Source organism: Anabrus simplex, chromosome 2, assembly GCF_040414725.1.
Source record: "Anabrus simplex isolate iqAnaSimp1 chromosome 2, ASM4041472v1, whole genome shotgun sequence".
NCBI classification, from domain to species: domain Eukaryota; kingdom Metazoa; phylum Arthropoda; class Insecta; order Orthoptera; family Tettigoniidae; genus Anabrus; species Anabrus simplex.
Genome location: NC_090266.1, coordinates 527,861,970 through 527,887,902, shown reverse-complemented (window position 1 = coordinate 527,887,902; position 25,933 = coordinate 527,861,970). Strand labels below are relative to the sequence as shown.

The window sequence follows — 25,933 nt, the reverse complement described above, 5'->3', positions numbered from 1 at the left end:
CCTACTCAATTCAGAACCAGTCCCCAACCGGGCCTAGACCAGGCACAGCTTTCCACCTATTCAAGATGGAGTATTGATCTTTTAAAAGTGTACTCTTATCGCTGGACCAAAGGGGATTCCTGCCAAAGATGGTGGCACCATAAACTGCTTTTGTTGCTTGGAAGAACTGTCATGAATCTTTATCTGCTAGATATTGCAACTCTTTTGCCTTTGCTGTCCAACATGTTTTCTTGAGTTCACAGGTTTTTCTTTGGACATTTGCTTTGGCAATACTTACGGCTTGTTTCTTAGAGTGGAAGTTCATTTCCCTTCGCCATGCTTGCAGGCTTTTCTCTTCTCTGAGATCAATGCTTCAATTTCTTCATCATTTTCATCAAACCAGTCCTGATGTTTTCTGGTCTTGTATATCCTACTGTTTCTTTCCAAGCATCTTGAATAGTGGTTTTCAGACTCTCCTAGTGTTGCATTACATCAAGTTGATATTCCTTCGGCAAAGTCCGATGAATGACCTCTCTGTATTTTGAAGTAATTTCTGTATTGCCAAACTTCTCAGTAATCTTAAAATATTCAAATTTATTTTTAAAAATTGTTCCACCTATTCAATATATTACATTCGTTTGAACATTATGACTTATACATTATAAATCATAATCCTTATTGGGACATGTTTCGCCCTGTATAACGGTCATCATCAGCCTGTACCTCGTCCTCAAAATCATAAATCATCGGGATCCCGATGGTCTATTACTAGGCTTCCTTATTATATTGAAAATGGAAAATATAGGTCAAAATATACATCTCTGTTTTTCAATCTTAAATTAACTAGTGGAATATTTGTACTATTTGATTATAAAATCACATTACAAATGGATGGTAAATGCTCAGTAGAAACACATTAAAACAATTCGTTCGATGGTAAGCCCTGTTCTGGCGTCTAAGTCATTGTCTCTTAGTGAATATAATTCACAATTACACATCTTATATAATTAAAACACCAATTGGGTAGCACATTAATAATCATTCACTGAGTTGAGAATCTGGTTAAAATGTCTGAGTGTTGTCTGTAGTAAATATTTAGGCTATCTTTGATGTCTGACTACATATTTAAACACGTGAAATCAACTAGAATAGCCTTGAAAATTTAAAGTAGTTTTCTAAATTTGTGGTAATATGTTTGGCAAACTTATTGTACTCATTATTCATATTATTATTATTATTGATGTCGATGCCAGTATCATTCTTAAAACTTCAAGACTAGCTAGGTGGGTAGTATTTGTAGGATTGATTATCGAAATGCTGATAATGAAATCTTGCTACGGTTGTTGTCATCGGTCTAATGGGAGACTTCTCGAGATTCTAAAGTTGGTGGTGAAATCGTTTCTGGATCCGAAATGAAAGATGTTAAAACATCTGTAATGAAATTAAAAAGGTTGGTTTTTTTTTTTTTTTTTTTTTGCTAGTTGCTTTACGTTGCACCGACACAGATAGGTCTTATGGCGACGATGGGACAGAGAAGGGCTAGGAGTGGGAAGGAAGCGGCCGTGGCCTTAATTAAGGTACAGCCCCAGCATTTGCCTGGTGTGAAAATGGGAAACCACGGAAAACCATTTTCACGGCTGCCGACAGTGGGGTTCGAACCCACTATCTCCCGAATACTGTATACTGACCGCACTTAAGCGACTGCAGCTATCGAGCTCGGTAAAAAAAAAAAGGTTGTTAAAGAAAACAAAGTGTGTGAATGGACACAATAAGGTGTCTACTTTGGACTTTTCTGCTCACCTCCTCGTGTCTTTCGTGGCAAGTTTGAACTGCTTGCGGTGCCAGCTCGACTGGATATCACTGTGCTCGCACTTTGTGTGTTATAGCTGTGTGTTGTCCTTGGCGGGGGAAGTGTACGGGAAGGAGGGGTGGGCAGAGCATTATGTACTTCGTCTGTCAGTGGGGGCATGTTTGTAGGGGATAATTGCGAGGTGGTGGTGTTGATTAAAACTGTAGGAGTTGTTGAGGGAGGAAATTTATAGATGTTATTAAATATAAGTCCTTTTATTTTTAATACTTGCAGTAATCTAGGTATTATCTCGTAAATAGAGTTCTTGTAGTCTAATGTATCATTTAAATTTCAGTCTTTATTAAAGTATTGGTCCAAAAAGATGTATACGTTCTCTTACTCGTTCATTAGTTTTCCTTTATTTAATTTTTTTGAGGATAGTTAGATCCTGTTCTATTGTTGTGTGTTGATGGCCTGTTTCTTTCATATGTATACTCATTGCGGAAAACTTATTGTGCTTGATTGTGTTAGAATGTTCTTGGTACCTTGTGTAAAAGCTGCGGCCTGTTTGTCCGATATAAGACACAAGATATTGTGAACATGTCAGTCTATAAATTCCCGAACTTGAGTAAGGATCATTGTTAGGATGTTTCTTGATTTTGATAGCCTCGCCATATGAATTTAGAAGAAGGATATAAAATCAGTAATTCTTGGATGCCCATCATACATAGATTAAGACATACAGACCACAACATAAACACGCAGGTCAAACCTCCTATTACATAACGGCGTGGGAAAGCCCCACTACCTGGCTGTGACATATGCCTTCCAGAATTCTCACGAGACAGCCAGGGGGCTTATGTCAGACAAAAATGCTAGGATATATAGACCAAGGTCAGGAACCACCCTTTGTAGTGTGATTGCTGCCTTGGAGACTGATTACATCGAAGCGGATCGAGTAGGGGTATTTCAGTCACCTTCACAAATAATACTGCAATGTATTCAAAACGTCAGCAAACTATGCGTAATGTACAGAAAACAACAACACGGTTCAACCCGGAAAATAAACTAAATAATTCTACACACCGTGGAAGCTTCACCTCTGAGAAAATTAAAGCATATAGGAAAAATAGAGATGAAAATAAATGTTTACTATGTTCTGAAGAAATGGGATGGGCACACCTTATAAAAGATTGTTTAGAGACAAGACAAAGTAAAATTCTTTCAAGAATAAAATTACTGTATCCACCTATTCAATTATATTTTGTACAAGTTGAACCAGACGGAAAACTTGTACATTTATTTGGAACAAACTTATAATAAAAATAATAACCTTAACGACGTCATTGACAACAAAAATCCGTTATATGAGGCAACTCCGAGGTTAATTCAGGCCGTAAATCAGAATAAAATCCCCAGTATGTTTAAATCACAGCACGCATGCGCTCCTATCGCCACGCCTAATGCTGGGCCCGCCCAATCCGATTCGAGTAACACCTCTCTAGCAACAACGCAGAGGCACAAATTGAAACTCACTCCCCCTTCCCCTCTACACTCCATCCCTCCGTTACCGCATCAGTACTACACTAGAAGTAACAAGGTTAGTCGTTCAGATACAGCCGAAACAAGTGGTTCCAGCTAACATCTGACAGGACAAGTAAGTTCGTCCACTTTTATGGGGTAAAACTTTCATTTTACATTTATTATATTGGGTTCTACTTCTTCATTCTAAAATTCCTTTTTTCTCTTATTCATTTATAGACAACTCATAATTCCTCCCAAGGTTAAACAATGCACCAATGGGAACGTTAATCGACAAGAATGGCACAATATTCCAAAAAATTTTATCAGATGAGCACTAAGGAATGATATCAACAATATGTTTCCAACATACATGATTTAACCTATAAAATATTACCATGCTTCTTTCTAAAGGAACATTCAAACCCAACATGATTGGCTGTATACCACGGTTCCGATTTCGTAACAATATACTTACGACATAGGTGACCATAGCCTCCTTTGAACGAACCAACTGTAAAACCTTCAACCTAATGTTCATCCATAGAGTTGGTGAAACACCAATTCATGCTGTGATCTAGTCAATATGAACACATTTGCATAAACTTTCATCCATACAGTAGGAGAAATCCATATTACATTTTGGACGTTATCTAGTCATTGTAAAATAAAATAATTTAGTTGCTTCCTTGTTAAAAATTCTGGCTTTTAATTAATGTACATATTGTAAACTATGTAAATATCAACTTTTGTAAAAATATTTTTAGCATAAGACCATTGTATTTAGTATTAAGTTCCAATGTTTAATAGATTTAAGACTTGACCTTAAGATTAGTATTAGGCTGAAGATGCCCAAAATTAGGGCGAAACATGTTCCTAACTAGTGTTTATAATTCATGTAGGATTTAATCACTACAAAATATAATTGTATTGAATAGGTGGACACCGTAGTTTTATTCTTAAAAGAATTTTACTTATTGTATCTTCAATACGGAACAAAATGAGATTAGTTACTTGTAGACAAGACAAATGCGAGAGAAATTTATAGATGAAGAGGATGTAAGAAAAATTGATAACAAAAATCAGCTGTATGCAATTGTAACGTTATTGAACAGAGAATGGATGCACCCGGGCAGAATTGCAAATTTATTTAACTTTGTTAGGGGAATGTGGAGTAGGAAACTGGTGGAAGGAAAAGAAGTGATACATGTCAGTCAAGAACAGAATTGTGCCTAAGGTAACCTAGAGAATATAATTCCGTTGAAGTCTAGAGCAATTAGGTACGTAGATTTGAGTTATAGCATGTAACTACTTTGTCGTAGTAGTTGTATTAGTTTGCAAGTGCCTTGTGTTTTGTGTTTTGCAGTAGTCTGAAAAGTCAGTATTAACCCCTTAACTGGGGAATAGTTTCATAACGTCAATCAGCCAGTGGGTAATTATTCAGCGCAACGTGCACTTTTGGAATGGGTACAGTAGCGTGCGGCAGATGTAAATACTCAACATAAAAATATATTTAACTTGATTTATTTAAATTATTAGTGATATAGTAGAAATTCAGTAGCATTATGTTATTACCGTTTTTCTTGTAAACCCGTAAATATATACGCAGTGTGTTCATACAAAAGTGAATATAAAAAGTGTTCCTTTCATTATTATGATGACATTTTTCAAGTTTTCAGATATGCATCAATATGTTCTACATACTTTCTGGTTCATAGGTCATTCAGATATTGCGCACAGTGTGGTAAATATGGAAGCACGGTCAAGCACAAAGTGCTATGTCACATTCCTCACAGCAGTAGACAGTTTCCTGTCGCCTCTGGTTTGACAGGCACACAACACGTTTTCTTGAGTTATTCCTATTTCCGGCCGACAGGTTCTCAGATAATTCAACGTCTTTCCTAACCAAGCCATGTTCACGTCACACGGAACAGTTTACCACCATATACAGACCAATTTACAAAAAGTTATCAGAACATGATGCCTTTGCTGGCGAGATGTAGTGTTTACAGTGCACTATGTCTTCTGGTATGGGCTATATCAAATTTGTTACTTTCATTGACCTGTCTCAGTCTCATCCTTGGCTTTGATAATATGATAGTGACTGAGGTATGAGTGATGCTAGTAATACCATTGCTTATGCAGCCAGTCCCTGTTATGAATGGTGTGAAGGTATCGCTCATAGGGTCGGTTGGTGCATGCATTTCAGTGGGCTTGGCAGACTGATATGTAACAGCAGCGGCTGGCTCGGTGAGGAAAGCAACGGGAAACTACCTCACTCCTCATTTCCCTAGTACACCTCTTCAGTGACGCCTAGGCTATTTATGACAGCTGTTGGTGGAGCTGCAGAGGATCAAACCAGCCTTCGGTCTGAGTACCCAACATACATACACATCAGAACATGGACAATGGAGTTCGCAGAACAACTGTATCGTAACAACAACGATGACGACAGCAACTCGCAAATTTAGTAATTTCAATGTACATGTACAAAAATAAATTCTTTACAAAGAATTTGGCGCGGACCGTACGAGGCAACACGAGAGAGCTGTCGGACTGCCGCCTAGGCGCGAACTACCCGACTGGCGTGAGACCGGATAAAAATGAATAGGACAGCAATAATCACATCTAATATGAATGGAATTAGTTTTAATTATGATAGTAGATGTCAGAAGTAATTAAGAATAGTCAGACGCCTATAGGCAGTTAACTCTACGTAAGAACACATTTAGAAGTACAAGAACGCCTAAAGGCGTCAAACCCAATACTCGTGCGACAGCTGTTGACACCTTTAGGCATCAAACCCAGTTAAAGGTGTTAATATTCATGTTTTTCAACAGTCTGAAAAGAAAATATGAGGGCTATTTTTTTTTTCAAGGTCCGATTGGTCACGAAATGAAACAGCAGTACAAATTTGACACTTTTCTATTAGTAACACTTACTGATACATCACAGCTATTTTTCAACATAGTCGCCTCGCAGATTGAGACATTTGTCGTAGCGTGGTACCAACTTGTCAATGCCCTCTTGATAGAACGTCGCCGCCTGCGCCTGTAACCATCTTTGTACGCTGGTCTGCAGCGCCTCGCCGGTGTCAAAATGCTGTCCTCCTAGCCAGCGTTTCATGTGAGCAAAGAGGTGAAAATCTGATGGACCCAGGTCCGGACTGTATGCTGGGTGATCGAAAACGTCCCACTGGAAACGCTGCAGGAGGTTCGTGGTGGCAGCTGCAGTGTGCAGCCGAGCATTGTCATGGAGGAGGACAATGCCTGATGACAACATCCCTCTCCGCTTATTCTGAATTGCCCGTCGTAGACGTTGAATAGTCGCACAGTATGCGGCTGCAGTGATGGTGGAACCACGTTCCATGAATTCCACCAACAGAACTCCTTTCCGGTCCCAGAACACAGTAGCCATACACTTTCTGTTGGAGAATGTTCGCTTGAATTTCTTTGGCTTACTCGGGGAGTGCGAATGCATCCACTGTTTGGATTGCTCTTTTGTTTCTTCCATTTCAAAATGAACCCATGTCTCGTCCCCTGTGACAATTTTGTTCAAAACATCCGGTCCTTCATCATGGTAGCGCTGGAGAAACGCTAAAGCGGCGCCCATTCGCTGTGTTTTGTGACGGTCAGACAGCATCTTCGGAACCCATCTCGCACAAAGTTTGCGGTACTGAAGTGTCTCACTCACAATTGTGTAGAGAGCTGACCTGGAAATTTCAGGAAACGAAGCACTCAACACAGAAATTGTGAACCGACGATTTTCTCGAATTGCCTGATCCACACGCTGAACAAGATCATCGGTTGACACACGCTTCCTTCCCTGGCCGCCTGCATCATGGACGTCTGTACGCCCTGCTGTAAAGTTCCTGCACCATTGTCGCACTTTGCTGTCGCTCATGCACGTTTCACCATACACACGACTTATTTGGCGATGAATTTCGGCTCCATTGCACCCCTCAGCCTGAAGAAATCAAATTACACCGCGCACTTCACACTTGGCGGGCGAAGCGATCGTTGTAGCCATGTTTACGAGCACGCTGCACGTTCACTACTGACGGAACTGAGGTGAGGCGCATAACGGTCATTTCAGAGACGTTGCGCAACACATCTGCGCAGCGGTTCATCATATATTCGCGGGCGTTTAACTGTCGCGACCGATCAGACCTTGAAAAAAAAAAAAAAAATTGCCCTCGTATTGATATTCATTGATGTTTTGTGTGCTTTTTAAAGTTCCATTTATTATATTAATATTCATGGACGTTTCTGTTTTTCTTTTAAAGTGTAAAAGCTGCAGCCTGTTTGTCCGATATAAGACACAAGACATTGTGAACATGCCAGTCTACAAATTCCCGAACTCGAGTAAGAATCGTTGTTTGGATGTTTCTTGACTTCATGAATTCCAGCTGTAAGCTGAATTCCAGGCTATTCTTTCTCTGTTCAATTCCTAAATTATCTATGTTTTACGGACACTGTTTTATTTTGATTTATTTCCATTTTATAACTACACTGAAGGATATTAACTTCTGTATTTTGCATGTATCACAGATTAAGAAAAGATTACAATAAACAATTCCCTCTCCCTAATCTATGGTTTCCGAGATTATGGGAGATGGGTATTTGAATTTTAAAAAATCATTCATTCTTTACCCTCTTTAATCTTTTCTTGCTGCCTTTATGATGTCATCCATCACCATTACGAGCAGCAAAGGTGACAATGCACTCCCTTGTTTTAGCCCATCGTCAATTCCAAACCATTCTGTTCTACCCATTGTTGCCTTCACACAGCTGTAACAGTTAACATACATTGCTTTGATCATTGTTATTAGTTTCTCACCGATGCCCCTGAGTGGTTTTTCCCAAGCTTTTTATTTGGGGATGCTGCTGTATGCTTTTTCTAAGTCTATAAATATCATTACTATATTCTTTCTATATTGCCAGCTGTTTTCCATGATTTGTCTCCAAATGAAAATCGGTACTGCTGTTGACTTTCCACTTCTGAGTTACTCTCGTAAATGACTTTCCACCTTAATTCTTCTTTCCAGTGTACTTTCCATTATCTTCCAACGTGGGAGAGGATGTTGATTCCTCAGTAGTTACTGCACATCATCTTATCACCTTTTCTAAATACTGGTATTATAACACCCTTTCCCAATTCTTGTGCACTATTCTCTTTTTCGATACACACTTAAGTATTCTATAATTCCACTGGCGTCCCACTGGTCCTGCAGCCTTGATCATTTCTATGGCTACTGCATCTATTCCCACAGCTTTACCCATCTTCACCTTTTTAACTTCCTGTTCCACCTCTGTCATTGTAATGTCAGAATACTTATCTGTTACATCTTTTATTCCTGCTGCCTGGATACCTTCTCCACATGCCTGGTTTCTCATGTTCAGCAGTTCACTGAAATATTCTTTCCATCTCTTCATTATCTCTTCTGGTCTTATCAGTATTACTCCTCCTTTACTTTTCACAAATCCTGTGTCCATATTTTCATTCGCACAGTTTCCAATTCCAAATAATAATTTTTTCCCACAGTTTAAATCTTCCTTTACTTCCTAGGGGAATATTTCCCAACTTTTCTCTGGCTACTACTTTTTGGCAAAGATTTTCGTTTCCATATATCTGTTGCATGTTATAAATCTCATTCCACATTGACGGTTGTCAGTTTACAAAGAAGAAGTTTTATATAATCCTCCTTTTAAATACAAAACAATCATCAATATTAGATGGGACGATATCTATATATGTTCCAGGCTATCTAAAGAAGCTCAAATATTACATTTATGCATTTATGCAAACAAACAAAAACAATGAAGATCATGATTGATAAAGGAAAAGCTTGTTGAGGTAGAAAATCCTCTCGTCTAAAAACTTGTTTGGTTGACATAAAACTTGCTAATCCTTTTTAAAAAATGACCACTGTATTGCGCAGCATAGTTAGACCATCAGTAAAGGGAATAACAAGTGTGCATCATCTGTAATGGGAAAAAAGAGAATGAATGGATGAAACCAAAAACCAAAATAAAGCGTGAAAAGAAAAGGCTCAATCAACTTACTCGTTAAAAGGTTGTCGTTTCAAATGGTACGACCTTGTCGGTCTCATGTCACATTCACACTAAGCTTGTGTGTAGCTTACACCGTGTCAGAACTGATGTGGTTGGGTGGGGAGGTGCTTCCTTTTAACGGGTAAGTTGATTGAGCCTTTTCTTTTCATGCAATATTTTTGTTTTTTGTGTCATCCATTCATTCCCTTTTTTTGCATTACAGATGATGCACACTCATTATTCCCTTTATTGACGGTCTCACTATGCTGCGCAACACAGTGGTCCATAAAAAAAAAGGATTAGCAAGTTTCATGTCAACCAAACACGTTTTTAGATGAGAGGTTTTGCTACTTCAACTCTTTTTACTTTGTCAATCATGATCATTGTATTTTAATTCCATACACTTCATCATTGTTTTTATTCATTTGTATAAATGTAATATTTGAGCTTCTACTGAAGATGGCCTTTTGATAGGCTGAAACATGTATAAATATAGATGATTGTTTTGTATTAAAACTTTTATTTGTAAAGTGATAACCATCAAGACAGAATGAAATTTATAACATGCAACAGATATATGGAAAAGAAAAGACTTTGCTAAAAAGTAGTAGCCAAAGAAAAGTTGGGAAACATTCCCCCAGGAAGTAAAGGAAGATAAGAACTGTGGAAAAAATTATTATTATTATTATTTGGAATTATAAGAAACTGTAGGAGCCTATATATGTTTCGTTCATTATATCCCTGACCCGGTCAATGACTGAAAAACAGGTTGTAGGTTTTCATTTTTCAAGAAACTGTAGGAATGAAACTGTGTACACAGGGTTTTTGAACAGTAAAGGCGGAGTAATACTGATAAAACCAGAAGAGATAACGAAGAAATGGAAAGAATATTTCAGTGAACTGCTGAACATGAGAAACCAGGCATGTAGAGAAGGTATCCAGGAAGCAGGAATAAAAGATGTAACAGATAAGGAATCAGACATTACAATGACAGAGGTGGAATGGACAGTTAAAAAGATGATGATGGGAAAAGCTGTGGGAATAGATGAAGTAGCAACAGAAATGATCAAGGCTGCAGGACCAATGGGACTCCAGTGGACTTTGAGAATACTCAAGTGTGTATGGAAAGAGAGAAAAGTGCACGAGAATTGGGAAGGGGTGTTATAATACCAATATTCAGAAAAGGTGATAAGATGATGTTCAGTAACTACTGAGAAATCACCACCCTCTCCCATGTTGCCAAGATAATGGAAAGTATATTGGAAAGAAGAATTAAGGTGGAAAGTCATTTACAAGAGTAGCAATTTGGATTCAGAAGTGGAAGGTCAACAGTAGAACCCATTTTCATTCAGAGACAAATCATGGAAAACAGCTGGCAATATAGAAAGGATATAGTGATGACATTTTTAGACTTAGAAAAAGCATACAGCAGCATCCCCAGATAAAAAGCTTGGGAAAGACCACTCAGGGTCATCAGTAAGAAACTAATAACAATGATAAAAGCAATATATGTTAACTGTTACAGCTGTGTGAAGACAACAATGGGTAGAACAGAATGGATTGGAATTGACGATGGGCTAAACAAGGAAGTGTGTTGTCACCTTTGCTGTTCGTAATGGTGATGGATGACATCATGAAGGCAGCAAGAGAAGATTATAGAGGGTAAAGAATGAATGTAAGGATGTTTGCGGATGATGTTGTGATCTGGAGAAAAGAAGAAGAGGAGGTACAACAGCAACTGAATGTACTGAATAGAAGGATTGAACAATTGGGATTGAGGATCAACGTGGAGAAGAGCAAAACAATGGTGATGAGCAGATGAAGTAACGAAGGATAAAGAACTATAAAAATTGGAGACAAGGAACTGGAAATAGTAGAACACTTCAAATATTTGGGAAGCGAACTGACAAAAAATGGAAGACTGTGTATGGAAATTAGTAGAAGGATACCCCTGGAGAGTGCCTTTTACCACCAGATGCAGGGATTAATCTATATATATAAAATAAGAGTTTTGTCTGTACATTGCTCAGAATTTGAAAAGAATGGTATTTCTGTATCGGTCATGTCCACAGTAACAAGGAAATGCATTTTTTACTTTTCCATAATTTCTGTCTGTCTCTCTGTATGTATGTATGTATGTATGTATGTATGTACATGCAGCACGAGAAAACGGCTGAAGACAATTTAATGAAAATCAGTATGTAAAGTCGGGTGATGAACCACTACAATCTAGGCTATAAATTATTTTATTCACGCTGAGTGAAATGGTAGTTTTGGGGAAGGCCTGAATTGTAATTCTCAAATAAGTTATTTATGTTATTAGTGGCCTTATCGATAAATACTACATAACTAACATAACTTTAGTTATGTCGTAAGTTAGTAGTAGTTATGTAAGAACTTATTAAATTTCCGATCACTTATGTCTTGTTACCGTACCGCATATAATCGCAGAGGTATTCATGAATTTGGATTTTTGTTACTAAGTTCATATCAGCGCCGAGTCACGAGAAAATAGGTAAACAGAATTTAGTGAAAGTAAGTATGTAAAGTCTGAGAATAAGGAAATACAGTCTACAGTATGATATAAATCATTTTGTAAGACGCCCTAATATCACAGAGTCGAAAGAAAACTAATATGAAGGCCTGCAATATAAGAAAGCTCATAAACTTTATCAACAATAACATTACATTGACCATTGTTTGTTGTGATGTGCTTTTTGTCTTCTGTTTCCACTCATCCCCGATAGATAGGATTACTGCAGCGTACTGAGGTTTTTTTAAATTTGCTTTACATCGCACCGACACAGGTAGGTCTTATGGCGACAATGGGATAGGAAAGGAATAGGGGTGTGAAGGAAGCGGCCTAGGCTTTAATTAAGGTACAGTCTGGTGTGACTGGTGTGAAAATGGGAAACCACAGAATACCATCTTCAGGGATGCCGGCAGTAGGGTTCGAATCCACTATCTCCCGGATGCAAGCTCACAGCTGCGCACCTCTAACCCCACTGCCAACTTGCCTGGTCGTACCGAGTGTAACAGACTGCCTGTATATTGGCGGGAAGTAGCTGGGGAGTTAGATAACTTTCTTCTTTAGCATGCCATTCCTCTGGTTCATACATTTTCTGATATTACTGGTACGTAACACACTGGTTCATCATAGAATTCGAGCTATTCAGTCCCTACTCTGAGGCACTGAATGGAATGAGTATTGTGCATATTTAACGGAATAATGACAGAGGAGTGTTCACGGCAGTCTGCGACCTGTTTATTCCAGCTCTGGAACTTTGGACCATTAGATTGGCACCATAGTACTGTTCGTTGAAAGTGAGAAAGTGTGCAGTTTTTCATTTGATCGAGTATTTTATATGATAACATTGCTTTCAATCACTACATTCCTACTGATGTTTTTGTAATGACCTATGTTGAATTCAGTTAGGTAAACCACCAAGTCAGTCTTTCTGAAAATCCCGCAGCGAAGCATGGGTACATCAGCTAGTATGTAATAAAGAAGTACCAATGAAGGCTAAAAAGGTAATGTACAAGGGATATTAGTTAGTTGCAATGACATAATGTAGCTGAAACTTGGACAATGACTCAGAGAGATGAGAGCCAAGTACAGGCAGCTGAAATTAAATTCCTGAGGAGTATGGTACAGAAGACAAGGAGAGCTAGAGTGAGAAATGACATATAAAAAGTGCTAAATGTGCAAAAACTAAAATGACAAACTGGAGCAGAAGAGATTGAGGTGGCTTGTATGTGTCTAGCGGATGAAAGAAGAAAGACTGCCAAGACAAGTTCTGGAAAGACAGATGCCAGAGAATAGTGGGCGAGGATTCTGTGAAGAACAGCATAGGACAACTGAACATGGACAGGAAACAGTGTTTGATAAAGAATGGTGGAGAGACGGGATGAAGTAGAGACGATTTGCCCCCACCCGGTGTCAGCTGGAACGGGGGAATTAATAATAATGATGATGATGATGGTGGTGAGTGTATCTGAGTGTCCATTGATGATGCTGTTATACTGTGGTGTTTATTAAATTTCTTGAACATCACTTTTATTTATTTATTTATTCCTGACTTACATTTGTGGCGAAGTTAGGGCTCACGGCCCTTTCTTACACTTAACCACTATAAAGAGTAAAATATAAAAATGTAAACATAAAAGTTAGACATAGAAATTCTAAAAGGAAATAAAACTACGGACAGATAATTCTAAGACTAAGTTAGGCCTGCATATCACTACACCAAATAGTGTGACAATACTAATATTACTAATAATAATAATAAGAAGAAGAAGAAATGAAGAAAACCCATTCACACAACAAATACACATTGATTCACACAACTCAGTTTTATGTTCCCAGGAAAAACTTTTGGCAGGCAGATTTGAATTTATGAAAGGAAGTAAGGTGCCGAATGTCCATTAAGAGTGAATTCCAGAGTCTCGATGTAGTAATTAAAAAGGAATGATTGTAGGAATTCGTTTGACTGAGTGGAATTTCAAGTAGGGAACCAGAACGGGTATTAATTTCATGGAATGAGGAAAGGAAACGAAAATTAGAAGAGAGGTAAGTAAGAGTGTTCATCGAGAGCACTTGGTAAACAAGTGTCATTAGGTGAAAATTCCTTCGTTCATTTATGCATAGCCATTCCAATGTTTTGAAATATGGTGTGACATGAGCATCATGTCGCAGTTGGAAGGCATATCGTATGCATGAGTTTTGTGCTCGCTGAAGTTTCAAAGCTTGTTCAGCATTTAGATTGACTAGTACTGTATCACAGTAGTCTAAAATTGGGAATAGTAGTGCTTGGATTAATTTTAATTTAAGTTTTTGAGGAAAAGAATTCTTGTGATGTTTTAGGGGATATAGAGCTGCATGAACCTTTCTACATACATTTGTTACGTGTCCATTCCAGGTCAGATTCTCATTGATGGAGATTCCAAGATTAGTTACATTTTTAAGGTACGGTACAGCAATGTCATTGATTATACCGAGCTCGTTAGCTGCAGTCGCTTAAGTGCGGCCAGTATCCAGTATTCGGGAGATAGTAGGTTCGAACCCCACTGTCGGCAGCCCTGAAAATGGTTTTCCGTGGTTTCCCATTTTCACACCAGGCAAATGCTGGGGCTGTACCTTAATTAAGGCCACAGCCGCTTCCTTCCCACTCCTAGCCCTTTCCTGTCCCATCGTCGCCGTAAGACCTATCTGTGTCGGTGCGACGTAAACTAGCAAGAAAAAAAAAATGTCATTGATTATGAGTGGAGGAGGATTGATATTGCTTATTACGTGTAATAATTTAGAGTTTCCTATGATAATACTTTGTGTTTTATGAGGATTTAGGATTAAGTGGTTGTTTTTAGCATAGGCGGTAAGTCTTTCAATATCCGAATAAATATGCTGAACTGTTTCATGTAAATTGTTTGTAGTGGTGTGTTTGTATATCTGCAGATCATCAGCATATAAGTGGTAGTTGCAATACTGAAGTGTGGAAGATATGTCATTAATATGCAAGATGAACAGTAAGAGTCCTAGAACAGACCCTTGAAGGACACCGGATGATTTTACAGCCCATTGGGATCTTTGATTGTTTACCACTACGCACTGGCGACGATTTGTAAGGTACAACTTAAAAAAATTTAGGGCTATCGGGCCGATATGCAGAGAGCGTAGCTTGGATAATAGTATGTCTATATTTACCGTGTCGAACGCACTACTAAAGTCAAGGAGTGTCGGTATCGTCACCTGCCGTTTGTCCATTGCTAGTCTTATGTCATCTGTTACCTTAAGAAGTGCAGTCGTAGTACTGTGTCCCTTTCTGAAGCCAGATTGCAATGGGTCAAAAAGAGAATGTCTGGTTAAGAATTCTACTAGCTGCTCGTGTACAACTCGTTCAAGAACTTCGAGAGAGGGGGAAGAATCGAAATAGGCCGGTAATCAGATGGTGCATTTGCAGTGGTACCGGTATGCTTTAATATTGGGGTTACTAGAGCATCCTTCCATGCAGCTGGAAACGTCCCTGTGGTGAGACAGTGGTTTACAATGTGGGTAATAATTGGTAGGACTGCGCCACTAATGTTTTTTATAAAGCCTATTGGGATGTTATCTGCTCCTTTAGCTTGTGACTTAACTGAATTCAAAATACGCTTTGGATCATTTACACTGACAGGGTGAAAAGAGAAATTATGTTCATTTTCTCTAGGGTCACCGATTCTTTTATTTAGATTGATATGATTTTGAGGTTGAGATTCCTTTATTGGGTTAGTTACGAAGTGAGAGTTAAGTGTATCGAGAGATATAGTTGGCACATGTGGCTTTTTGCAGTTTCCAACTCTCATAGCTCGAAGTTTGTTCCAGGTTTCATGTGCATTTAAGTTCCTTGTTATATTTTTAATGTGATTAAATTTGCTATTGCGAATTAATTGCTTTGTTCTGTTACGTAAAAGACAATACTGTTCAAAATCTAGTTCGTTATTTGTTTCCTTGTATCGGCAAAACATTGCATCACAGTGAGCCATTGTTGCTTTTATATTGCTTGTTAACCAAGGTGCAGGTGAGCGAGTGACTCTAGCTTGCCTAACTGGAGCATGCTTGTCATATAGTCCTATGAGTAAGGAGTTAAATCTTGTCACTTTCATGTCTGTGTCATGCAACTGCTTTATATCTTCCCAAGGTAAAGTGTATGCATCGTTCTGGAGTTGTTGTAGATCGATATTTTTCAGATTCCTGTAACTAATCTATTTAGCTTTGTATTTTGGTACACGCAGAGAGTAGCACAGATAAATTAAGTCATGAGCTGAGATGCCAGGTACAGGAAATTGACCATACTTAAGAACTTTATGCGGGTTGTTTGTAATCAGGAGGTCAATTCCAGTATGGCTTGTATATCTAAGTGTATGAACATGATTAGTTGCGTCTAGTGGTAACATCGTCATGTCGATGGAGGTAAATAGGTTGCTGATTTGGTCTGATTTGCCAGTCGGGGCTAAGATATTTGAGTTAAAGTCACCAAGAAGTAGTATTTGCTCATAGGTTGGTACTAGTCTGATAAGGTCAGATTCAAGGTCAGAGATGTTAGTAACATTCGGTGGCTTATAGACAACTCCTATCAATACTTTTTGACGGTTAATTATGGTCTCAGCAAACATATATTCCATATGTGGAGTGATGCCAGATGATGATTTAATAATTATTCTACATTTAACATCATCTCTACAATATACTGCTACACCACCACCACATCTGGCAGTGCGATCATGCCGATAGAGAGTATATCCTTCTAGATTTACAAGGGTAGAGCTAATTTTATCAGATAACCAGGTTTCAGTAATACACATAATATGCATGTTACAGGTTTATATTATTGAACGAACTTCATCTATGTGACTGAGGAGTGAGAGAGAATTGATATGGCAACACTGCAGACTTCACGAGAACTGAGACAGAGATTGTTTCAATAGCAGTTCAGTAGGCTGAGGGTTGGGTGCAGTTGGTGAAGGTACACGAGGGTTATTTTCGTCTTGGAATACACTCGGATCAATGGCATTCAGGAATGCCTCATCTACCGCAACAGTAGTTTCAAGGACACCAGCTGCTGACATGTTTAAAGGGTAGGTGACACATTCCTGGAACAAACACTGATAGCACACACACACACACTGACAGACACACGCAGATAATTAAATACACATAGCATATGTTTGAACATTTCAATAGACAAATAATAATAATAATAATAATAATAATAATAATAATAATAATAATAATAATAATAATAATAATAAAATTACACTAATATACAGTTGAAGAGTTAGTCTAGAGTAGGGTTTTGCTAAGGTGCTGTACTCCCAGGCTGTAAGTGCACCTGGCGGCGAGCATTTCAGAAATAAGTAGAAGAGAAAGAGTTTGTAGGTGTGGGTGGAACTTGTGAATGCTATACGACTGTTTTACGAATTTGTTACAAATGAAGAACTCACACTGGAAGAAACAGTTGAGGAACTAGAAAGCTATTTCACAGTAGAATATACAGACACAGGGTGAGATACTACACTACGGTATTGTTCATTTATTTGAGAGAGTTCAGTTCATCCATTGTTGTTATGTTGTGTCTGGTTTCCCCTCTTTTTACAACAATGCGTCCCTGTATGGTCCAGACATTTCTCACTCCAAATTTATCTACAGCCGCCTTTAATTTTAGAGTGCGAGCCGCAGTCAGGTCCTCCCTGATAGTGATTCCAGTGCCTGCTAACTTGTGCTTGTTACGAAAGACTTCCTCCCTTTTCCTATAGCTTACAAATTTCACTATTATAGCCCGTTTCACTCCCAACCCCGGCCTGCCAACACGGTGAGACCTATCAATATCCTGCACGGCGATGTCAAGGCCAAGTTTGTCTTTAAACACACGCACACTTCCTCTACGTTGATATTGCTCAAGAGCATCAGTACTCCTCTTAAGTTCATCCTGCACTGCTTTCAGTTCAATTTCCCTATTTTTAATATCAATTTTAAGTTCATTGATAATCTCAGTGTTGAAGTCCAGGTTGGCCTTGAGTTGTTCAGCCACGGCTTTTGTGACACTTTCAGTTATTGCCTCAACGATAGTCAAGAGAATGTTTTTCAACTCTAGAGCTTCCCTTACCTGCTGAACAATGCTGTCCGCTAGGGTAGCTTCACTACCGCTGCCGGCTGCAGGCCCCACCTCGGTCCTGATTCCCCAGCTGGCCGCATTCTTCTTGTCTCTTCCCATAATTAAATTTTGTTTATATTTAGAAAAATCCACTGCACAGCAATGAGTGATGTCGTGAAGTAAACAACACACACTTCTAAAGTTGAAATTCACTATTTTCGTAACGAATTACACCTTTACTACACCTGCTAATGATCGAAAACTGGGAGCACACACACACAGCACTAACAGCGTTCCGCCATCTTATCTATTATTTATTTATTTGTTTGTTTATTTATTTATTTATTTATTTATTTATTTATTTATTTATTTATTTATTTATTTATTTATTTACTTTGGCAGTTTGAACACTATTGTAGTGATTATAGACATACTGTATAGCTTTGTTTCACTGATTTCTCTACACTTTTTAAAAGTAGACTACCTTAGAGCACTAGGAAGTCTCCACCAAGTGACTTCTGGGACTAACGTGTTTGCCTTCAAAGAGCATATTGAAGTTGATATACACTCATGTCCATAAGTTACGGGATCTTTGAGAGCCACGAAAAATCATTGTGTCATGTCGATGATGTGTGGAATAAGCTGTGGCTGGACATCGCAAAAGGGATCTTCGAGATCCTTAAAAAATTATTGTGTCATGGCAATAATATGATGACTAAGGTGTGGCTGGACATCACAAAAAAATGTGACAAACCTAACGGCTCAGTACGAGGCTGATTAGTGTGACTGGAGCAGTCAGTGTGGGCAGAGGTCTTGGGTTCCGTGGTTCTGACTCTGTGTTGTATGCGTTTGGCACACAGTATTTGAGTCTTAGGGAAGCAGGATGGCACAGTAAAACACATTTGGATGACATTACACATGGTCGGATCATCATCAGATTAGAGGCTGGCCACAGTCGGTGCCAGGTGGGCCAGGAGATGAATGTCATCCTTAGCATAATTTAACGGCTGTAGACAAGATTCCAGGAGGGAGGAAACATTCAACGGCAGTATGGGCAAGGTCAGTCACATGCTAAAACACAGCATCAGGATCGTTATCTTGCTTTAAGTGCCCAAAGTCTTCCAACCAGTACAGCATCTGCACTGGCTGGAGACCTCTTCGCAGCCTCTGGGTCACACATCTCCCAACAGACTGTGTATTGTTGACTTCTACAGGTTGCTTTGAATGCTTGGCGACCTGCAAGATGCATTCACCTCACACAAAGGCTGATCAAATGTGGTGTTTTGCTCATCATGATTGGACCCAGGAACAGTAGGGTAGAGTACTGTTCACAGACGAGTCACGGATTAGCCTGGAGAGTGACTCTTGCCGTCTGTTCATCCAGCGCACCCCCAGGATATATTACAACCCTGCCAATATTGTGGAACGGGACCGATATGACAGTACCAGTGTTCTTGTCTAGGGTGCCATTATGTTATTAGTCTGTATCCCACTGCATGTGTTGCCTGGGAAGGGTCTGTGACGGAAACTGTCTATAGGTACGGTATCCTGCAACTGTGTGTGGCTTTTTCATTGTGTGCATGAACTAGGGTTATATATGTTGGACAATAAAGCCCACCCACACAGGGCTCTACTGGTGGACAAGTACCTGCAATATGAGGACATTACACATCTACAGTGCCAGCTCATTCCCTGGACTTGAATTGAATTGAACATACATGGGAAGCTCTAGGCTGAAGGATTGCAGCCATAACACCGCTACCATGGATCATTATTGATCTCCATAGGGTGCTTGTCCAGCAATGTGATGCATTAGACCCCATATTGACATTCTATAGGCCACCGGCAGAGGGACACCACACACAGTCAGTGCCACACACTGCCCATATCTGGTTGTCATGTATACCTGGTATCAGTAATGCTGTGTCACAAGTCAAATTGTTTCATGGGCACCTTTTAGTGCACACATTATCACTGTGCCCCATGTTTTTTTCATGGCTCTCAAAGATCCCTTAACTTATGGACATGAGTGTAATTACATTTTACATTTGTTACAAATTTACATTAAACATTTTATTGAATTCAAACCTTTGTTCTAGGGAAGACTGGATATGCTGCTGACAACAAGGCCCTTGTTTTGCTACTTAAAGGAGCTAGCTTACGCTTAATGAATAGCCCACTTCAGGCAGAAGAATGTCTTCAGAGTGTCATAGCCTTAGATAAACAGTTGAAAGAAGATCATTATCTGGTACCCTATGCTATTGTGGAGCTAGCTCTCCTTCATAAAGACCAAAAGAATCTTTCTAAGGCAGGCCAGTTACTGGAAGATGCCAAGTAAGAACCATATATATATTTGTGGAGTGTTACAGTATATTTTACTTCCTATTTACTGAAATCATAATGAAATATTTTGTAATTGGGTTGTTCTTACCTTACATCATCTAATATAATTTAACCAGACCTCTAATTATGAAAGGAAAATTAGCATTTACTCCTAACGTCTTTCAGGAAAAATTATACTGGGTACTCTCTGGAGTCGAGGCTTCATTTCAAAATTCATGCATTTCAAATGGAGCTGAAAGAGGTAGCGGATGGACCTTCTTCAAGTGATTCTACGCATCTCTAAGAAGAGTGAGGTGGTTTGAAGACTGCCACTGTTGAGTTCAATAATTAGAAGTTTATCTCTTCTTACTTCAAAGTTGGAGTTATATATGTACAGAGGAAATGAAAATGTACTGTACCTAAGAAGTATATTTTTAAATCTTACTTTATAATGCAAGTTAATAGAACTAAATTATTTTTTTGTTTTGATATTGAGGTGCTTTTCCTTCATATTAACTATTTCTTGTTGCATTTATAGAATAAAATAATATTTTTTTGTTACAAATTGCTATGAAGTTGATACAGTATTTATAAGTAAACCGTGCTTTCTTTTTCTCATAGATAATGTGCTGGTACACAATGAAATATAAACATTATATTATCTTAATATTATCTTTTGTATTTCAGATGCTTACCATGTACTTCAGAGAATGTAGCTGGAATTGAATTGTATTGTATTGTATTATCCACATTTTGAAAACCATGAATCTTGTTGTTTAGGTTAAAACAGTACTTCTCTATAAACACCTACTGTCTCATGTTCTTTCTGGTATCAGGCCAGTGTTTTGAATAGTATCCTTACATAGTTGTAGAATCTGTTACATTCTCCATCCAATATAACTTTTTCCTAAACAAAAGGAAATGGCTGTGTTGAATGCATGGATATTCTTTTTTCATTTTTGGAACATTAATATTTTATAATTATTTTCACTATGAAGAAATTATTAATATACTGAGTGATAAAAAGACAAGGAAATATAAAATCACTTAAAAATTTGCATGCAGTAAAGTAAATTCAGTAATGACAGTTTATTTACTGACACCAATATAAATCCCCAGTTTGATAATGATAACAATTCAAGGGAAACTGATACTGTGTTCTCTTCTACATAAGAACCTTTTCAGTCACCTCAGATATTTTTACAAAATCTGATGTGACACCCTTGGCACACACAAGAAGATTATTGCAATATTTGGCTTCAGTAACAGCTTTGAAGTTTGTGGAGCATCTTCATATGTGTATTCTGTGAGAAAAAGAAAGCACTGCAATTAGGTGACATACACGTACTCGGATGAAACTCTGAAATGGGAATACTTGCAATGCATAATTTTGAAGCCAAACTGCAAAAGAACAAAAATAGTCCCATGGAATAAAAAATATATATTAGTACATGCATTTATACTTTAATGTAGTGTAGCATATTAGTATTGAACATCATCCTCCTCTTTTCCCCTTATCCAGCTCCTGCTGGGTTAGGACACTTACGGCACTTCTCCTCCTTCCTCTCTCCTTCCACCATTCCTCTTCCATCATTTTGTCCCAGATTGAATCGATCCACCTTGTTCTAGCCCCCTCACACTCTCTTTCCCTCGAACTTCATCTCCATCATCAAGTTTGGTATTTTTTTTCTCCTCAATCCTCTTTATATGTATTGAACATATTTTAAAAAAATATATATATTATATTTTTCACTAGCTGATGGAAAATACTAACATTGCAAATTGCCTTATCTGGCTGGTGGGAGAAATTGCTGCAGTATTATAATTTATATAAGACTAGTTAGTTAGATGCAGATTGTTGTTACTTGCAACAATTTAATATTCTTTTAGGAGGCATATTTTAATTAATAGGAACTATGCTGCAGAGCAAAACAGTTTCCCCTAAATAAAGGAGATACATTTTTGATGCAACAATCCTAAATGAAGAGTCCACTGCCAGTAGGGGGAATGTCAGATTTTGTTAATTCTACAGGAAATGAAATTTAAACTTTGAAACCATATATACATTGAGCAAACAAAACTCATTTCCTTTTTACACAACTGAATGCATGTATACAATAATATATGAAGTGATCTGAGGCTTTTGATTACAAATCCTTGCTGCTTGAATGTTTTTAAATCACGAACACACAGAAATAAATGACAAAAAGAAGGAATGTCACTAGTTATCGTATATACATCTTCTGGTTACACTATGCTAGTTCATTTCCTTCTTGTGAGGAAGTGTACTGTAATATTCTCTGGCGTACCAATTTGGGCTCAGTTGGTAACTAGCAATGTCCAATGTCATTTGGTAACTAGGAGTGTCTAATAACGGACTATTTATTTTGGAATTATGAATTTACTCATTCTAAGTAGCCTACGCAGTAGCCTCCACTATATGCACTACCCATGCGTCGTGGTAGGTGTGCTAGTTACCAACTGATGACTGCAAATCAGCACACTGGAGTGAAATGCTGGCAACCAAGAATGACTTAGCTGGAAAATTTATGTCCAGTAAGAGACCATTTATTGGAATTATGAATTTACTCATTAAGGACAAAATATTTTAGGTTCCCTACGTGAATCAGTATCTACATCATACACTGCATGTACCGCAGCATAGATAGCCAAATGTGGTATTAACACGTTCACTGCATATTTGTAAAGCATGATATACTCACCAATCTGAACATGATATTTGTGAGCAACTCGTTAAAAGTTGCTATAATTTGAATTTTTGAACATTGGTACGACAAGTTATATCGAACTTGTGAAGTTATCCCACTCACGCGCCTGGTGTGTGACACGCACGGTGGTTGAAATCCAGAGGTAATACAGTACTGGTCATCAGGCGGATCATGTGTGAGGTGTGTCGGTAGATTACTGTGCGTTATTTATTGCGGATAACAAACAAATGCATAAGTGTGATTACAAACATAAGTATATTCATATTTACACTTCTCTGTTACACAATTTTATATCACAATCTCTTTATCACTGCAAAATTGTCAACTGCCGAAGCGTTATTGCTTCTGTCGAAGTGCACCATTTATTGGGTGGACCTTGTGATGTTGAAGGAACTCCATTGTCAGCCATTTGAATAAAATGTAAATAAAATGATAATATAAGCATCACGATTCAGTCAAAAATGATTACTACAAGTTCTTTCATGTTACTCATAAATATGATGCAAGAATAAATGACGAGTACAAGTTCAGGCCTTTCACTGAACTTATGCAGTATGGTAGTGGAATTTATCTCAAAAGCGGAATTGCTCATAATTCTCATGAAGTAATAATAAACAAGAAATACAATGTCTTACCTCGTAATGAAGTTGTCTTGCTGCCCAAAGATCCCAAAAAGAATGACGACGTATGACAAAATCTGCGGAGAGGAAATATGCAGGAAACTGCACATGCAGAACCCAGAACACATGCGCAAATCTGGCTACGGTTGAACCTGCTAGTAGATTGGACTTACACCATGTGTGGGATGACAAGGAGTCTTTCGTACCATGCGGAAAACCTGTAATTCATGTTTCCTCGTACCCATCCCATGACACGCTATGCGTATGATACGCACACGCTTATAAACTAGCATCACGCACCCAGCGCGTAATCTGTACTGGACATATTAAATCATGTATTGAAGATTTTTCTGGAGTATTCATATGAAGAAGGTGGCAGATTTTTCTTTCTTAAATTTTACATACATTTTATTAATATTTAGTGTGTCTGGCAGATAAACTCTGTCACTTCTCCTTCCTGCAGTAATGACTTTGGCATCCCTTGAATGAGCTGATATGTTTCACACTGTCTGTCACATCTGCCAGTTTTCTGCAATGTTTGTGGTCATAGTTGCCTCGCTGACCTTTTGGTCCTCTCCCAGTAGTTTTTAAAGATTTCTGGTAATACCATGAAATGACATGGCAATTTCATTGGTACCATCTTCTTCGATGATTCTCACCCTGTATGAATAAGCCTTATCAGGGAATAATACATGTTGTTCTGGCAGTTGTGGTCTATGATTCTAAATCGAATGAACCATCATTAGCTGTCATGGTCTATGATTCTAAAATGAATGAACCATCATTAAATCACAGAGATATGCATTTGTCATCCACAGAACCCAAACTATTGAAGTCTCATATTGCGTTTCACTTCCTCTTCCAGAATGACCTCAAAACAATGATGATGTTACACTCAAATTATCAAATGAGAAGGTCAGCCCAATTCAACACAATTTGTATTATACTTTTTGATTACACATTCTTTTACAATAAGAAAACATGTTTCGTCGCCGAGCTGAGTATCTCATATGGTAGAGCGCTGGCCTTCTGAGCCCAACTTGACAGTTGCCATCCTTGCTCAGTCCAGTGGTATTTGACGGTGCTCAAATACATCAGCCTCGTGTCGGTAGATTTACTGCTATGTTAAAGAACTCCTGCATGAATAAATTCTGGCACCTCCGCTTCTCTGAAAACCATAAAAAGTTGTTAGTGGGATGTAAAATTAATACCGGTAACATTATTTTTAACATGTTTTGTCCCATTGTGAGGACATATTCACTTCATTAATACAAGACTCATATTACAAAAATATGACAAGCACATTTAAATACTTAAAAATAATGTTATGATATATGTGTAAATCCTATAAAAGTTTGTTTAAAGTTTCTGTGTTGTTACTGTCAAGCAATTGTTAAAGAAGGTAAGTAGTATCACTAAGCACCAGTATTTGTAATCCTTGTAACACTTTGTCACATAACTTGTTTGAGGAAGTCAGTTGATTTATTATTAATAAGGTGAAATTTTTTTTAAATCATTAAAATGGTCATCCATTAGCTGTGGTGTTATGTTCCATTAAAATTATTCTAGTTAATACAGTAGAGGGAAAAACTCTTCTCAGATGATAATTATAAATCTTCAGAAACATGTTAAAAATGATTTCAGTGTATAGGTTAGAGAAGAGTGAATATTGTGTTAAACAAAAAGAGTGAATGATTAATTGTGGAATTAATTAGTACGTTTACACTTGCAGTCTGGTCCAGTTTCATGCATACATAACCTTAACTTTTTCATTACATCATACATCACTACTTCTACCTTATCATTTGTTTTCTTGTGCCTGTATTTATTTATTTCACACTAATAGTCTACTTTCATTTTCACTGTCTTTCTAAGACACCATCATTAGGTGCGATTTTAAACCTTATAAACAGCAATAAATCACACAACACCAATAGGAAAGCCTAGCAACTACTAACAACAAACAATTTTCAGAAACAAATGAATGTTTAGCCATGTGGTGCAGCGATACCATTGTTAACATTCGCCTTTTTGTACTGTTTTTTCTCTGACATTCCTCCTTTTTTGTACTGTTTATCTCTGACATTCTGCCTTTTTCTGTTGTATACCAATTCTTCAAAATGATATAAATCAGTCACATTTATCTCTTTTTACAGTGGAATAAAGTGTATTTTATTCTACTCCCATCGATGTATAGTACTGAATGTTGAACTATTTTTTTTTTCTTTTTCATATTAATAACATTCCCTTTTTTTCAGTGGACTCTTCAGATGTATCTGTAGATATTTGTGTA

At 37.9% G+C, this 25,933-nt stretch overlaps 2 protein-coding genes across 5 annotated transcripts in view; one reads left to right on the top strand and one right to left on the bottom strand.

Annotated features, from left to right (window-relative positions):
• The window catches only part of LOC136862909 (tetratricopeptide repeat protein 39B), a 545,055-nt gene extending 524,199 nt beyond the window's left edge, over positions 1-20,856 (top strand). For all 4 annotated transcript variants that reach the window (XM_068226207.1, XM_068226205.1, XM_068226206.1 and 1 more), the window contains 2 exons: positions 20,069-20,303; positions 20,478-20,856. In XM_068226207.1, coding sequence (XP_068082308.1) covers positions 20,069-20,303; positions 20,478-20,595 — 353 coding nt within the window. In that variant the 3' untranslated portion in view covers positions 20,596-20,856. The remainder of the gene's footprint in view (positions 1-20,068; positions 20,304-20,477) is intronic.
• A 2,976-nt stretch (positions 20,857-23,832) lies between these two features.
• The window catches only part of LOC136862908 (uncharacterized), a 157,319-nt gene continuing 155,218 nt past the window's right edge, over positions 23,833-25,933 (bottom strand). Inside the window, exon 4 of the mRNA XM_067139188.2 lies at positions 23,833-24,808. Within this exon, the coding sequence (XP_066995289.2) occupies positions 24,766-24,808 (43 nt within the window). The 3' untranslated portion in view covers positions 23,833-24,765. The remainder of the gene's footprint in view (positions 24,809-25,933) is intronic.